The sequence below is a fragment of the Trachypithecus francoisi genome, unplaced genomic scaffold, assembly GCF_009764315.1.
Source record: "Trachypithecus francoisi isolate TF-2019V2 unplaced genomic scaffold, Tfra_2.0 Lachesis_group4, whole genome shotgun sequence".
Lineage (NCBI taxonomy): Eukaryota > Metazoa > Chordata > Mammalia > Primates > Cercopithecidae > Trachypithecus > Trachypithecus francoisi.
Window position 1 is genome coordinate 90,542,231 of NW_022681469.1, and position 17,947 is coordinate 90,560,177.

Consider the following 17,947-nt stretch of genomic DNA (forward strand, 5'->3'; position numbering starts at 1 on the left):
GAAATAAAATTTCTTTTGTTTAAGCTACCCAGCCCATGGTATTTTGTTATGGCAGCCTGAATTGACAAAAACAAACCTGTTTGTAAATTCAGAATTAAGTACAATTACCCATTTATGAGCATATTATAACCACAAAACTTGACCATTACCATTTAGTTATAAACTAAATGTAAGCAAAACATTGGTTGAAGTGGTATTGAGATAAATATTGTTTTTGTTTAAATATAAGTAAATTAATGAATGATAGATCCCATAGATTCCTAAAGAGAGCTTCTTTAGGGATAAGCCTAAACATTGGTTATGAGTCAAAATATCCATCATCCATCTATGTGCTCAACATACTTTATGATCAGTAAACGTAGCTTTATTATAAAAGTAACCCCCACCTGGCAACTCACAGTAGGTACTCAATGAATGTTAACTGAATTAAAACGAAATGACCATTATTAGTAGACGTTTAGACATCAAAATTAAAGTCACAAACATCTTAGGCAGATAGAAAGGTATGGACAGGTATATGGATATCAAAGGTATTTGTGGCTACCTAATGCCCTTTAGTATGGTCAAAGAGACAGTGCTCTCTGCTGCTGGAATGTTTTGCTAATCAAGTTCAGTATTTATAATTTTTTGGAAGGAAATTTGCTACTGCTTTAAGAAATGAAGAAAGAAACAAAGCTTATGATGTACTCCAAAAGTTGAGCAAAAAGGGGTTAGGAATTTTACATGGTTCTTGAGTCACTGAATAAGTCTTTTGGAATGTATTTATTTGTTTGCTTGCTTCCCCAGTAATTTAAATTCTAATTAATGCGGGCTTTTCTTTGGTACTAGTAGTTCTGTAATGGCAGGAAAGCTGACTAAAACCTATATAATACTGGTAAATAATGATTTTTATTTTTCAATTTGTGCAGTCATCTTCCTTAGGAATATATCTACACAAAGCTTAAACAACTACTTATTTATATTGGTTCAGTAAAATAATAAAACCTTCAATTTAGAGGGCAGATGATTCGGTCTCAGTGTCCATTTGAATGATTCTTTCACTCTTTAGCTGATAGTGTAGACCATGATGGTATCGACTATGATAGGGGATGCTGCCTCCTAGAAAGCCTGGGTTTCTTCAGGGGGGTGATGGAAAGGCATGTGCTGACAGAGTCAGAGTTCTGCGTGAGGGTCCTGTGGTCTTCAGAGTAGCCTCTCTAAGCCACAGTGTACTCATTCAGTCAACACGTAGGCCTCCACTATGTGCCAGGCTTTACGAAACAGGTATGACAGTAGCTGAAATGGTAGTAGCTAGCTTTTGCTTACCACTTACTCATTTAATCGTCACTACAATCGTATGCAGACGGTACTTTAAAAAGTTGGTATTTTCACAGATAAAGGAACCAAGGCAGAGATCCATTAATTAATTAATTCCCCAACATCACTCAGGTTTTGATGATGAAGCCATGATTTTACCCTACCAGTTTGATTCCAGAAACTTCACTATTATACTGCTATTTATAGGATCTTAATTTTCTTTTTTTATGTATGCACTTATTTACTGTTCTCATTTATTTTTTATGTATTCATTGTTCTTGATAGTATTTAAGTCTGTAAGAACCTCATGAGAAAAAGGCATGTGAAAATTCTTAGAAAACTGCTTAGTACACTGTGAATATGTGTTGTTATTATTTGTTGTATTTGTTCCATGTGATTAGGCCTCTTGCATTTAATTCTCTATTATTAAAAGAAAAAAAGGTTTGTTTTATGCAGAATTTCTCCCCTTTGATCCATTTGGGAAGGCTTGCTATTTACATCACAAACTTTGTATTCTATTTCCTGGTGTTTCAAGTAACTTATGCGTCCTAAAATTAGAGATTTCTACCATCGGATACTCTTTTTTTTTATGTTATGAAGTATTTTATACATTAAAAAATATCACATATATGATCATTATAAACCACTATTGTTGTTCTTTTCATGTATACATTATTATGTGTTTTCATTGCATGCATGAAAAAGGGTAAGCAGCATTTTATAAAGGGAAATCCAGAATATTGGTACATGCTTTGTTTTGATAATAATGTTCTCTAGTAGATAAGCAACCACTATTATATTACTAGCCTATGCAATTTTAACAATACCAGTTTGAACTGAAACAAGCTGACAAATTGTACTGAAAGTTAGATATCGTAAGCTTATACTTTGAACATCAAATTTTTCCTTGCAATTTGCTATTAATGTTTTAAGTGTGAGGACCACACACTCCTTCCATTTAGTTGAAGAACCTGACTTGCGGTTGCTACTTTCTACTCCCTGACTGCTGCTGCTACCTGCCTAATAATTGTCTTTGGCTCCCTGTAAACCTGCAGTCAGAAGGGTATTTGCATTTTCCCCCCTAGCACTTGCAAATTCGATTTTTATGTATAACTAAGTGCTCTTAGTTTTTACTCTATCTACTACTGGGGCCTGGTTTCTAGCAGGCCTGTAACTAAGCCAGATCCGGCCTATGTAATGCTGTTTGTAATGAGAAATCTAAACAGGGAATGGCAGTGAGGCATGGCAGGAATGTGTTTCCATTGGAGAAGTCAGTGTAGAGAAAAAGTATAAGCAAAGCCATGTCCAGAAGGCCTTTTCAGCTGGCCAAGACGGAAGACAAATGTTATTGTACATAGGCTGTTACCCTGCCAGCCCTTCCTCACAGATTTGCTTTCTCTCTCTGTCCCTCTTCCCCCGCGACCTCTTCCCCTCTTTCCCCCTTTCATCTCTTCCTTCTCTTTCACTTTCTTCTCCTGTCTTCGGACTCTGCTGACTGTTTGCTCAGGTGGACAGTGACACCATTTGGAATGAGCTGCACTCGTCCGGTGCTGCACGCATGGCTGTTGGCTGTGTCATCGAGCTGGCTTCCAAAGTGGCCTCAGGAGAGCTGAAGGTGAGGTCTGGGTTGCATTAAGTGTGGGAAATCCAGAGGAGAAGCTGAAACAGAGATGTTGTTGTATGGGAATTGTGGGGAGTGTGGTGTGGTAATAAAAGGAAGGGCACAAGGAAGAGGGCAGAGATGGCCAGTAAGGTGTGATAATAACTGGTCTGCAGGCAGGGAGTAGCTCATCCTGCTCACAGGGCCTTCCTCTTTCTGAGAACGCTGCAGTCAGGGCCCACCGGTGTGCATTTAAGAGCATAGAGATCATAAGTAAAGCTATGATTCAGGTTAAAAATACCCTTCGTATATACATATCTGTCATGCCATCCTGGGATTCTCTTTTGAAGTGATTTAAAAAATATGATTACTGAGTAGTGTGTATAAGCTCAGAATACCACCCAGAGAGAGGGAGGCAGAGAAAGGTAAATACCAGACGGGAAGGATTGGGAGGAAGAAGGAAATTGTTGATTAGAAGGGTAATGATCCAGAGTGTGTTTTCCATGAAAGAACTTAAAAAATGAGCTATGCTTTATTGTTCTTTTCTTTTTATGGTCTCTTCTTTTCTACATCATATGAAAAGAACAATGTCAAAACCCCAGCGTTTCCCAGTCTAAACAATTTATAAAAGCCAGAGACCTGACAGACGTTGACATTTTATTTGGTATTTTAACAGTACTATTTAAAGGTATGCATGTGCGTCTTGAATACAGTTACCCCAATAAACTTTGTTGGTGCTAACACGGCCTTTTAATGCACTAGTTCACACACTTCATGACGCAATCTGGGTGGTGATTGATTCAGTATTTTTAGCAATTGTGGGGCTTAGGGAAATACATTACGACCAAAAACATATGCACTGTGAGCTTTGTTAATCCAAGATAAAATGTAATTAGGATTACTTTTCTTTATGTCTAATGAATTTTTATTCAATTACATGGGACTCTTCCAGTTGCGATTAAAAATGTAGAGTAGGAATGTGCACTTTAAAATGTAGCGTTTGTCCAAGAAGTCTTTGCTCTAACTCTTTAAAGAGAGCCTATGGAAATATAATTTTGATAGGGTGGGCTCTATTTAAAAAGTAGATGTGCCTGTATATATTTGACATAAGTAGTATTAGGACATTGCTCATCTCAGGGGATATATGCGGTCATTAATGTGGTGCTTACTCTTCAGTCTTTACCTTTGAAAATGAGCAAATAGGGGCCGGGCGCGGTGGCTCAAGCCTGTAATCCCAGCACTTTGGGAGGCCGAGACGGGCGGATCACGAAGTCAGGAGATCCAGACCATCCTGGCTAATACGGTGAAACCCTGTCTCTACTTAAAAATACAAAAAACTGGCCGGGCGCGGTGGCTCAAGCCTGTAATCCCAGCACTTTGGGAGGCCAAGACGGGCGGATCACGAGGTCAGGAGATCGAGACCATCCTGGCTAACACGGTGAAACCCCGTCTCTACTAAAAATACAAAAAAAAAAACTAGCCCGGCGAGGTGGCGGGCGCCTGTAGTCCCAGCTACTCGGGAGGCTGAGGCAGGAGAATGGCGTAAACCCGGGAGGCGGAGCTTGCAGTGAGCTGAGATCCGGCCACTGCACTCCAGCCTGGGTGGCAGAGCAAGACTCCGTCTCAAAAAAAAAAAAAAGAAAATGAGCAAATAAAAAGAGGAAAGGAATCAGCCTGTGGAGAGGTTTTGGCTGTCTCCCAGTAGAACCTGAGGAAAAATTCTTCCTATCTGAGTGCTTGTGTTGTACTTGCACTACTGCAATAAATTGACACTTTAAAAGAAAATTTAAACATCTTATTTTAAAAAGAATCCAAATAGCAGAAATCAGCCAGGCCACAATATTATAATTTTAAAGATTATGCTGGCACAGCTCTTTGATAACAAAGATAATTGTGTTAGCATTCACAATTTCTAATTGTTTTAAGTTTGTGTAAGTTTAAGCAATAATTCAGAAACCTTCTCAAGTAGAATGCCCACGTTTCAGTCATCAGAAGCATCATTATTAGCTTCACTGTGTGCAGAATTGCCAAATATATGTATGAAGATAGTTGAATAAAAACATAATTCCATGTTTAGAAGTTATCCATTTAAAATAGCCAGTTACAAACAATGTGTCAACAACACATAGTATGGGCATGCTGACCACCAGCTGTAGTAACATCAGGTGTTTATATTAAGAACAAGGATTTGTGCAAATGTCTTCTCTTCCTCTGGTTAAGGAATCAACAAGCATGGTTTAAAAAGAAAAGAAAACAATTAAAAAAAAAAAAAAAAAGAGGAACCAGCCTAAGAAGCAAGAAATCTTAGTCCAGGTTCCGCCACTTAAATAGTGTGTCATTTGTGGCAAATCTGTAACTTTTCTGGGGCTCAATTTCTTGTTTTGCACAATCATCTAGGTGGAATTGATAATACTGAAGGTCATTCATGTCACTGGCATTTTGAGCTATTTGCAAATGAAAAGTGGATATGAATCTCAATTATACATACGATGGCATCCCAAACAGTAGATATTCTGAAATTTCAATTTGCTTTGATGAACATTCCAGACTGTGCAGCTAGGTTAATTCTTTCTGATTGTCAAGTCCAAGATAGACAGAATCATAACGGAGGCACTGGTACTATGCTGACAGGTCAAGAGACTGAAGCCCTGGGTTGCTAATAATTTGGGTAGGCCTACAGAGATGCCATGGGGGAAAAGTAGAACTCACAAATGATTTGGAGCCATAGTAAAGAACATGTGTAACTGAGGTAGAGAGCCATGTTTATGGACCCCTATTCAACAACCGCAAAAACTACCCAGTGCCTACTTGTCCCAGACTCCAATATGATGGGGCTGATATACCTGCAGGCTAGGAGCATTATTACTCATAGTGTGTGGATTCAATTCATTCAGAACCTGGAAGAAAATAGGGAAGCTTATTCAAGGACACTGGTAAGTAATTAGAAATGTGAAAAGAAAAGACTTGAGCATTTTGTTATTCATTTTTCTGCATCTACATTCAGTTCTCACATATTTTATCCCATTCTCCCAGTAAATCAATATTTAATTAAATAACATTGGCACGTTACAATACCACATTGTATGAGATTGCACTACTTTTTCTTGGAAAGCAGAATAAAATTAAGAGCTTTATTTCAAATACGATGGGCCTGGATATAGTGTGGAAATGAGAGATGAGAGCTAGTTAGAGGAGGTCTCTGAGTTCATAGAAGATGAGGACCTAAAAGATAAGAAATGTGCACAAAAAAAGAAAATGCCTAAGAAAAAATTGTATGACTTGGAAATTTTGTTTGATGCTGAACTTGACCATGGCTAACCTCCAAACTTTTGATAGGTCCTTTCCTTTCTTCCCCTGGGGGATATTGATGAGCTGAAGGAATTAGAATGAACCAGGCACAGAGGGTGGGTTTCATGTTAATGCTTAAATAGAACATGGGCAGCAAACTATATCAGCAAATTGGTATTTTTTTGGCACAGCATAGACATGCTTAGTGGAGTTCCGTGAAAATCATGGGGACTTTCAGGCTTTCCAAGTTTTTAAACAACACATTTTAAAAAATACATAAGAAGGAATTCCTCAAATTTACAGATACTCAAATTGGCTATTTCTCAGATTCTATTACAAAGGAACAAAAATATTCTGAAATTGTTGTAATGTTTGGTATATTGGAAATCATAATTGGAAGAATAATTATCTCAAAATGGTTTTATTGTTTTACAGGACATTTTAGAAAGTATGTCAAAGACATAGAAATAACTCTAAAAGGTGAACATTTTTTAATCATAAATAGAAAAGGATTGATACTTACCAAAATTTAATATAAAGATTCACTTTGATGTTCTTTTGACAATGCTACCATGTCTTCATAAAAATAGTCAAAATTGCTTTTAGCTTCTGGACATATTTATCAAAACAAACAAAAGCAAAAATATCCTAAACACCTAATTATCTGAATGATGGATGAATTTGAGTGTATACTGAATGAATATGAGTTTGAGTGTGTATTACGATACCATGTTGCTAATAATAACTGCTACTCACTGAGTGCCTTCTATAGACAGCCAGTTTACATGTAATTTACTATTATTCTCACAATGTACCCTTGAAGTAAGTATAGGATACTGGCTCAAAGACATTAAGTAACCTTTTAAGATCCTGTAGATAGATTAATAAATAATAAAATATGTAAATCTAATAATCCTCTGTTTTCTTTCAACCACTCTATCAGGACATTCTTTTACAGACAGCACAAATACACATTTTAAAAAAGGGCTAAAACTATTTTAAGTAAGCAAAATTTTATCTTTTTTGCTATTATAAAACATTTGAGATATACAAAAAGACAAAAAGTTGCATTCTTACCTAACAAGACATTAGAATAAAATAAATACCCACGAACTCCTCATCCAATTTAAGAATTGAACTTTGTTCACAATATTAAACTTCTCTCAGTGCTTATCTCATTCCTATATTTTAAAACCAGATAGTCATTAATCTATTATATTTTTTAAAATTATGACCCAGCACAGTGGTTCATGCCTGTAATCCCAGCACTTTGGGAGGCTGAAGCGGGTGGATCACTTGAGGTCTGGAGTTCAAGAGCAGCCTGGCCAACGTGGCAAAACCCGTGCCCACTAAAAATGAGAGTTCAAGACCAGCCTGGCCAACATGGCAAAACCCCGTGCCCACTAAAAATACAAAAATTTAGACAAGTGTGGTGGCAGGCACCTATAATCCCAGCTACATGGGAGGCTGAGATATGAGAATTGCTTGAACCCAGGAGGCAGAAGTTACAGTGAGCCAAGATTGCACTGCTGCACTCCAGCCTGGGCAACAGAGTAAGACTCTGTAAAAAAAAAAAAAAAAAAATTTCTTTTGTCTTGGTAATAACTTTAAACATGTTTTTTACTTCATAAAAAAATATATATATGATTAATTCATTTTCATTGCTATAAAATATTCCCTTTGCATCATAATTTGTTTATTTATTCTTCTGCAGGACATTGTAGTTGTTCCCAGGTTTTTGCTCTTTTGAATAATGCTATATGAACACCCTTGAACATGGCTGCTCTTTCACTACAGTATTACAAAGAGTAAAACAATCAGCTCCTAGGCTACTCTCACAATAAATTTCAGTAGGTAATGCCAAGTGGAATTACACAGTCGTTTTACCACAATGACATCAGCAAAATGTCAGTCTAAGCGTTCAAAAATTCTTTTCTCCATAAAACAAAGATAAAACGGGTAAAATGTGTCAGGATGAAATGTTTAGAAACTCTGAAAATTAACCAGTCTTCCAACAACTCAGGAAGCATGTTTAAAAAAACAAAAACCAAAAAACAAAAACAGCCAAATCTTGGTGAGAACAGAGAGATTTGTGGTGTTTTAACTCATCATATTTCCATCTTCCCCTTTCTAGGTCCATGGTAGCCTTACCAAATAATAGCCTGCATTCTTAGCATAAACTAGTAACTTGGCAACCTCTGATAGGGAGATAGGGGAGTGGATAATGGAATTGGAGCTCCTTCAAAGCCTCAATCCTAGAGAATTATTATTATTTAACCTGTCCAGTGCTTCCCTGCATAACTTACTTGCAAGGCTGTATTTGACCTCATGAGGTTTTCATACGGTGTGAAAAGCCTTTTTCTTAGAAGTATTTTTTGTGAAAAATTAATGGTGATCACTTAACTTTATGGCTGCTTGAGGTGGTGGATAACAATGGGGCAAACAATAGGTTAGCCAAAAGCATCAAAGAAAAAACTGAGGAATGAAATGTGCATAAGGAGAAAAGCCACATCAGATTCCTAAGAATCTAGAAAACCACATGTATGATAGGGCTATGTGCATACTCAGGTTTGTGTTCCTACTCAGGACAGACCTGAAAAGGCCCTAAGCTCTTATCTAAAGCTGACTTTGAGGCTCTGTTCAAACAAGAAATGGAGGTCCAGGTAGAGTTGTCAGCTGCCTGGCTAAATATTTAAAATGTGCCCTAACACACACACACACACACACACACACACACACACGCACACACACACACAGCCCCTTGGCAAAGCCTGGGGGACTGCTGGTTTTAAGCATTAAAAAATATACATTTATCCAATCATTTACTGACCAGTAAGCTAACAATGCAAAGAATTCAGTAGCATATAAAACACAGAACACGGATCTTACACAACTATTTCAGAAAATTCACTAAGAAAATGACAATAACAAAAAGGAACAAAAACAAATCCTGGAAAGAGGTGAGAATATGATTTCTAGTTTTGCCATACTGTTTTGTTTAAAATGTCCAGTTTTCCACAAAAATGTTTGAGACAAGCAAAGAAACAAGAAAGTATGCCCCAAACAGAGGAAAAACAAGTCAGTCAATAATAACTGTCCCTGAGTAAGGTCAGTTGTCAGACTTACTAGACCAAAACTTTAAGCTAGATATTTTTAATAATTTAAAGAAGTAAGTTAAGCCATGTCTAAAGATTGTATGAGGATGTATGACTCTATAAACAGAATACTAATAAAGACACAGACATTGTTAAAATAAAAGAACCAAAGAAAATTCTGGATTTGAAAAATACAATAACTTAAATGAAAAATTTACTAGAGGGGCTTAGTAGATAGAAATGTGAGCAGGCCGATGAATATGTCAGCAAACCTGAAGATATCTAGTCTGAAGACCAGGAAGAAAAGAGAATGAAGAAAAATGAACAGAGTTTCAAATGCCTGTAGGACATGATCAAATGTACCAACAAATGCATAACAAGTTTCAGAGAAGAAAAGAGAGAGGGGAAGAAAGAATATTTGAAGAAATTACAGCTGAAATTTTCCAAAATTCAATAAAAACATTAATCTACATATTCATGAAGCTCAGTGTGCTCCAACTAGGATAAACTCAGAGATCCATACCTAGACACACCATAATGAAACCATTGAAATCCAATGATGAATAGAAAATCTTCAAAACGGCAAAAGAGAAGCAACTTATCACCTCCAAAAATCCCCAATAAGATTAACAACTTATGTCTCATCATAAACCATGTAGGCCAGAAGGCAATGGGATGACATCATCAAAGTGCTGAAAGAAAAAGACCGTCAATCAAGTATTCTATGTCCAGCAAATCTGTCCTTCAAAAATGATGGTGAATTTAATACATTTCCAAACATGCAAAAATCAAGACAATTGATTGCTGGCAAGCCTAGCAATAAATTCCAGAAAATTCATTTCCTTATAAGAAATGCCAAAAGAAGTCCCTGGGTTGAAATTAAAAGATATAAGACAGTAACTTGAATTCACATAAAGAGATCAAATACAACAGTGAAAGTAAGTACACAGGTAAATTCAAATCATGATATAAATGTGTTTTTTATTTGTAACTCGTCTGCTTTAAAAGGCAAACTCACAAGCCATACTTATTTATAAATCTGTATTAATATGCCCACAGAGTATGAAGATGTAATTTGTATGGCAATAACAGCACAAAGGAGGGCATTGGAAATGGAGCTATATTACAACAATACAGAGTTTTTGGATACTTTTGAAGTTAGAATGGTATCTAAACCAGCTTGTTAAAAGTTAAGGTGTTAATTGCAATCCACAGAGAAACTAGTTAAAAAGCCCTCAAAAATATATGAAAATAAATGACAAATAAATTTAAATAGTACACTATAGAATATCCAACTCTAAAGAAGACACTGATGGATAAATAGAGGAACAAAAAAGACAACATATAGAGAACAAATACTGAAGTTATTGTATCAGTTTCAACCCTCACCAGCAGCATATGAGTTTGAAACACTCAATTCTTGTCTATATTTGGCATTTTCAAATTTTTCAATGTTTTCCAATTTTCTGGGTGTAAAATGCCATTTATAAATGGTGTTCATTTGTATTTTCCAGGATGTTGATGAAATTTAGCATTCTTTTTCATTCAGGTGTCCTCTAATATAAAATGCATTTATATCATTGCCTAATTTTATATTGAATTGTTCATTTCTTAATTATTTTTTGAAATTTTAAAATATGTTCTGGATACTCTCTCATGTTTAGATGTAGAAAATATTTTCTTTCAGGCTGTGGCTTATGTTTTCATTTTTTAAAATTATTTATTCCAAGAGAACAATTCCTTAATTTTCTTTCATGACTATTCTCTTTTGAGACTTAATGTCCACTTTCTAACCATGAAGTTAAAAAATACTCTCAAGTCTTCTTCTTTTCCAAGGTATAATTTTTACAATTAAGTCTTTGAATCATTACACTTTTATATATTCTATGAGGTATGGATACAAGTTATCTTCTGCATCCTGTACCTTTTTTATTCCTCTTAATGTGGATAATAAATTTTCTCAGCACCATTTTATTAAAGCACCATCATTTGTCCACTGATCTGTAATGGTGTGTTGTCACATACCCAGTGTCCTTATGACGTTGGGCCTCTTTCTGCGATCTCTGTTTTCCCTCATTAGTCTATTCATCTATCTCAGAATCAGTACCACATACTAGTCATTACTTCAACTTTATAAGAGGTCTTGACTATCTGATAGGATAAATTTTTCCACTTTCTTGTTCTTCCTCACTAGATCTTGACATTTTCTTTGTTCCTAAATGTATAGTTTAAACTTACCTTGTCATTTTTAATGAAACATTCCATGACAGCTTTTCTGCATTGAGTCTACAGATGAGTTTGACGAGAATTAACATTTTTAGATGATTGAGTCTATTTGTTTCTGAGCATATGTTTACATGTATTTATACTTTCTTTGAAGTTTCTTAATCAAGTTTTATAATTTCTTCTTGGGCAAGGCATGGTGGTGTGTGCCTATAATCCCAGCACTTAAGGAGGCTGAAGTGGGTGGATTACTTGAGCTCAGGAGTTTGAGACCTGCCTGAGCAAGATGGCAAAACGCTGTCTCTACAAAAGATACAAAAACTAGCCAGGTGGGGTGGCATGTACCTGTTGTCCCAGCTACTCAGGATGCTGAGATGAGAGGACTGCTTGAGCCCAGGAAGTCAAAGCTGCAGGGAGCCAAGATTGTGCCATCTCATTCCAGCCTGGAAGACATAGTGAGGCCTTGTTTCAAAATAATGGTAATAATAGTAATTTCTCCAAAGAGAAAAAAAATATATATGTAGGTAATTCATGCTTTTGAAAAGAATTTTAGTGGCATCTTATTAGAATTACTTTCTCTGAACTGATGTACAAAGGGGCTGTTTATTTTTTGCTAAGTGTACATCAGTATTATTGCAAAACTAGTAATAATTTATCTATAAGTCATTTGGGGTTTCTTTCTAATATAATCTGCAAATAATGGCAGTTTTATTTCTTTTTTTTCCAATAATTATGCCATTTTAAATTTTGTATTTCCTTATTACATGTGCTAAAATCTCTGGTATAATGCTGAAGACAATTGATCATGGTGAGTATTCTTGTGTCTTTCTAGATTATCTGTTTCACCATTAAATATTATTTTTACTACAGGCTATTGTAAATATTTTACATTTTGTGGAAGAAATTACCTTTCATTGCTACTTTTCTAAGAATTTTCTTTCTCCTGTGAAAGGATTTTGCATTGTATGAAATGTTTTATATGTGACTATTGGTATTATCAAATGAATTGTATTTAATTTATTAATGTGATGAGTTATATTAATTAAATATTAAAAATTTTGAATTCTTGAGATAAATCTACCTTGGTTGTGATTTATTATCATTGTTATACCTTTCCACATTTGGTTTGCTAATAATATTTTCGTTGGAATTTTTGCATATATGTTCATTACTGAAATTGGTCTTTAATTCTTATAAAGACCTGTCAATCTAGAGCATCAGGGCTTCATAAAGTGAGTTTGAGACTGTCTCTGTATTTGTTTCTTCAATGTTTGGTAAAACTTTCCTCTAAAATCATAGAGCCTTGTTATTTAGAAAGATTTGTAACTACTGATTCAAATTATTTCATTATTATGAAACTATTTGGAATTTGTATTTCTTTTTGAGTCAATTTAGGAGCATTGTGTTTTTTCTTGACATTTACATATTGGAGCTAAATTTTCAAAATTACTCATATGAATCTGTTCATTATATCCTCTTTTAACACTTTAATGTTTGCAGGAGCTTTAGCAATATATCTTTTTCATTATCATACTGTTTATTTTTCCTCTTTTTCTTGATCAATTCTCACAGAAGTTTGACAATTTTCTAATTCCTGTAGAGCAAACTTTGGCCTTTGTAGATGTCATATATTTTATGAATTTCTTCTATTTTTATTATTTGTTTTATTTGGGGGAAGGTCATATATTTCTTTTACTAATTTCTTAAATTATTGAGCTCATTATTTTCCAACCTGTAGTCTTTTCTATTTATTAGAGCTATAAATTTTTATTTAAGTACTATTTGAATTACATGCTGTTTTCTATAAGTAGTTCTCAGGAGTTTGGTTTTTAAAATGTCTTATTTTCATTATCTCCTTTTTTGAGCCATTAGTGTATTAAAGGTGTGTTTTTAAATTTCCAAAAGCGTGATTGTTTTAGTCACATTTTTCATTATTGACTCAATTTGAATATAAGATATTCATAAAATTTGGTCTGTATCATGTTAGTTCTTGGAAGTTTATGAGACCCGCTTTATTAACTAGTGTTCTTGCTATTTGTTTTTTTTTTTTTTTTTTGAGACGGAGTCTTGCTCTGCCACCCAGGCTGGAGTGCAGTGGCCGGCTCTCAGCTCACTGCAAGCTCCGCCTCCCGGGTTCACGCCATTCTCCTGTCTCAGCCTCCCGAGTAGCTGGGACTACAGGCGCCCGCCTCGTCGCCCGGCTAGTTTTTTGTATTTTTTAGTAGAGACGGGGTTTCACCGTATTAGCCAGGATGGTCTCGATCTCCTGACCTCGTGATCCGCCCATCTCGGCCTCCCAAAGTGCTGGGATTACAGGCTTGAGCCACCGCGCCCGGCCTGTTCTTGCTATTTGTAAAATGTTCTTTGTGTGCTTAAATAGAATCTGTATCCACATATTATTGAGTGTAATGTTTCATATATCAGTTAGCACAAGCTTATCAATTATTTTGTTAAAATAGTCCATATTTGGCTGAAGAATTTTTGCAGGATTCTATAATGGCTATTTAAAAATGTGGTGTTAAAGTTTCCAAATATCATGATAGATTTTTTATTTATCTTGTATTTGTAAAAGAATAATATCACTGATGAGGTATTATTGTACTGTTTTAACCATCAGTATTTCTCTATACTTGCTCACTATTTACCATTTTTCTTATCACCATTTATCATTGTATCTGAAATCTCTGTTCTAGGATTGTTTTCTTTCTTCCAGGACATTTTTAAGGATTTTCCTTATTGACAGTTTCTCAGTTTTTATTTATCTATGATGTCTTTTACCCTAATCCTTGAAAGACAGTTTTGCTAAGTACACAGTTCAAAGTTGACAGTTTCTCTCAGCACTTTAAATATCCTCTATGCTTTTCTGGCTTCCAATTTTGATGAGGAAAAATCAGCTGATAGTCTGATGATCATTTCTTGTAGATTTTCTATTTTTTTTTTTATCTTGGATTTCTTTTAATGTCTTCTTTTTGGCTTTGTTATAGTTTATCTTGCTTACCATATATTTTTAGTAGATTTTACTGAGTCAAGTTGTTGAAAATATCTACATATTAGGAAAATCAAAATTTAATGCTGCCAGTCAATGATATTTTGTGATACGTCCCTTGCAATAGACTGCAAGCAACCTTGCTGATTTCAATAATAATGATTAATTTATTTTAAAAAAATGATTCAAGTACCTATCATACGCCAGAAGCTACTATAAATACTGAAAATACTATGGTGATCCGGATAGGGAAATTAGGTTCCTAATGAAGAACAATGATAAAGAGATAAACAAATAGAATATGATACAAGTTCATGTGAAAATGTGTTATGGATAAAAGTAAAGGATGAAAGAGAGCTAGAGGAAGACTGAGCAAGAAGGCTAACTCTGTTAGCTTATCAGAAAGGCTTTACTGATAAGGAGAGATTTGTGCTGAGTGAAGTAAAGGAAGAATTATGTAGACATGTGGGGAAAGAATATTCCACACAGGAAGAAAAGCAAATACAGAAGCTCTCTCATAGGGTGGTGCAAATAAGTAGGTCTTGACATGTTTAAGAAACTTCAAGACCTGAGTGTCTGAAAGTGAGTGATCCGCAGGAGATGAGGTTAGAGAGATAGTCAAGAGCTACATGATGGGATACATGTGCATGTCCACACTCACACATACACACAAACACGCTGTGGTGCATACACACATGTATGCATATGTAAATAATATTAAAAATGAAGGGTCGGCCGGGCACGGTGGCTCAAGCCTGTAATCCCAGCACTTTGGGAGGCCGAGACGGGCGGATCACGAGCTCAGGAGATCGAGACCATCCTGGCTAATACGGTGAAACCCTGTCTCTACTTAAAAAATACAAAAAACTAGCCGGGCGACGAGGCGGGCGCCTGTAGTCCCAGCTACTCGGAGGCTGAGGCAGGAGAATGGCGTAAACCCGGGAGGCGGAGCTTGCAGTGAGCTGAGATCCGGCCACTGCACTCCAGCCTGGGTGGCAAAGCAAGACTCCGTCTCAAAAAAAAAAAAAAAAAAAAAAAAAAAAAAAATGAAGGGTCTATTTCTAATAGTTAGGGCATAAGGATAGCGATGGTGGTAAGTGCTGATTGTGAAGAAGGAAAACTGCATTGCATTTCATATACATTTTGCCATACATTTGGCCTTTCTTAAAATGTTATATTGCTGTCTACCCTAAAATGGCTCAACAAATAAGGTATGCATTGAAATACTTGTGTTGACTCCAATAATGACCAAGTCCTAAACTGCAGACAACGGATATTTACCGTGTATACTATATACTGCTTCAGTGAATTCCTTTAAACAGCCAAATAAGACTGCAATTATCTTACCTAATCCACTTCATATTACAAAAGACTAGAGAACATAGATGTGATTGATGGAAGATTCTTTTCTTTTCTTTTTTATTGAGACATGGTCTCACTCTGTCACCCAGGCTGGGGTGCAGTGGCATAATCTCTGCTCACTGCAACCTCTGCTTTCCAGGCTCGAGTGATTCTCCAGATCTCAGCCTCCTGAGTAGCTGGAACTACAGGCGCCCACCACCATACCTGGCTAATTGTTTTTTTTATTTTTTGAAGAGATGGTGTTTTGCCATGTTGCCCAGGCTGGTCTTGAACTCCTGAGCTCAAAAAGATCTGCCAACCTCGGCCTCCCGAAGTGCTAGGATTACAGGCATGAGCCGCTGCGCCTGACCCAATGGAGGATTCCTAAAAGGAATTTAAGTATTCTGACTATCCTGCTCAGTTCCCTTCCTAAGCTTTGATCCCACTTAAACTAAATGTGCGAGAGAAGGGGAAGGAGAGTAAGGAAATCACGCATGTCCACAAGCAGGAGGAGTAATTTTTAGTCTTTAACTTGATGCATGTTGAGCTTAGGAATTTGTAGGTTCACTTTAGACTGTTACCAGAGTGGGATGGGACGTTCACTAGAAGGCCTGACATATGTGTCAGGAGTTTGAGAGCTTGTGTAAAGATAAAGGAATACTCAGGCTTGTCACCTGGAGAAGAGATAAGTGGAGAGCTGGCTGAATGTGCCCATGTGAGTAGGTCCAAGAGAGAGAAGTGAGCAGCTGCACAGATGCGAAACCTCTTGGTGGAGCAAGGATTTTTCTCCCTGCAGGCCAGTGGACACTGGACAGAAGCCAATTTTAATAATTGTGAAAGGATTTCACCAACAATGGTTGCCTGTAAGGGAAAAGCCACCAGTAGAACGAGACTGGAGGCATGTGAAAGAGCTGATGAAGGCCTGCAAGGTGAGCCAGCAAGTGCATGACCCACCTCAGTGAACTTAGCAGATACAGGTCACTGACAGTGGACCTTAGGGTGTTCCCATTCATAAGGAGCAGCATTTGGATGTCTGCTGTGGCTGAAAGCCTTTGAAAAACCCAGAGAGATCACCAACTTCCACTGCTAATCCAAAGTCTTTATGATTTTTCCTTCTTCCCAGTCTCCGGAGCTGTAGGATCTGGAAAGCAGGCAGGAAGGAAGTGGAGTAAGAAGGAAAAAATATATACTATAAATTATATAGCCTCCCCTCCCCAACACACACAGATGTACACATCACATTTGCCCACTGCTGGTCCCTGATCCTGTGGGTCAGCTGAGGAGTGGGGGAAACCTCAAATAAAATGTGACATTAAAGTTTTCAATGAGGCTGAACTGGACTTTTTAATATCTAAAGATGAGATTATTTCTATAGTAAAAGTGACCTGAAAAGCTGTGGAATACATTAGATAAAAATTAAAGAAAGACGAGGGCTTGGAGAAAAATAATCCTGCTTCCATTTCACCCCATTCAATATATCAGTGTATTATTAACTTTCTATTGCTGCTGTAACAAATTACCCCAAATTTAGTGGCTTAAAGCAATGCAAATTTATGCTTTTCAGTCCTGGAAGTCTTTTGACAGGACTCAATGGGCCAAATCAAGATGTCAGCAGGACTACATTCCTTCCTTATTCAGGGGTTGGCAGAATTCCTTTCCTTGTGGTTTTAAGAGTTAGGTCTCCATTTTCTTGCTAGCTGTCAGCTGCAGGCTGCCCTTAGCTCCTAGAGGACTCTCCCAATTCTTTGTACCTCTACATCTCAGAGCCAACAAAATGGTATGGAATCCTTCCCATGTCGTCATTTTTCTAACCCTTTCTGTCATTATGTCTCTCTGTGACCACGGTTGGAAAAGGTTCTGTGCTTCCAAGGATGCATGTAATTATGATATTAGCTGTGCTCTTAGATGGTCTTCATTATATGGAGATACATTTCTTGTATACCTAATTTGTTGGGAAATTTTATCATGAAGGGATGCTGAATTTTGTCAAATGCCTTTTCTGCATCTATTGAGAGGATCATATGATTTTATCCTTCATTCTGTTACTGTAGGATTTGCATATGTTTATTGATTTGCATATGTTGAAACAACCTTGCAACTTAGGGATAAATCCCACTT

General features: G+C 36.5%; 1 protein-coding gene across 1 annotated transcript in view; it reads left to right on the forward strand.

Moving 5' to 3' along the window:
* The window catches only part of HDAC9 (histone deacetylase 9), a 418,509-nt gene that overhangs the window by 205,907 nt on the left and 194,655 nt on the right, over nucleotides 1-17,947 (forward strand). The window contains exon 15 of the mRNA XM_033194714.1: nucleotides 2,804-2,911. Within this exon, the coding sequence (XP_033050605.1) occupies nucleotides 2,804-2,911 (108 nt within the window). The remainder of the gene's footprint in view (nucleotides 1-2,803; nucleotides 2,912-17,947) is intronic.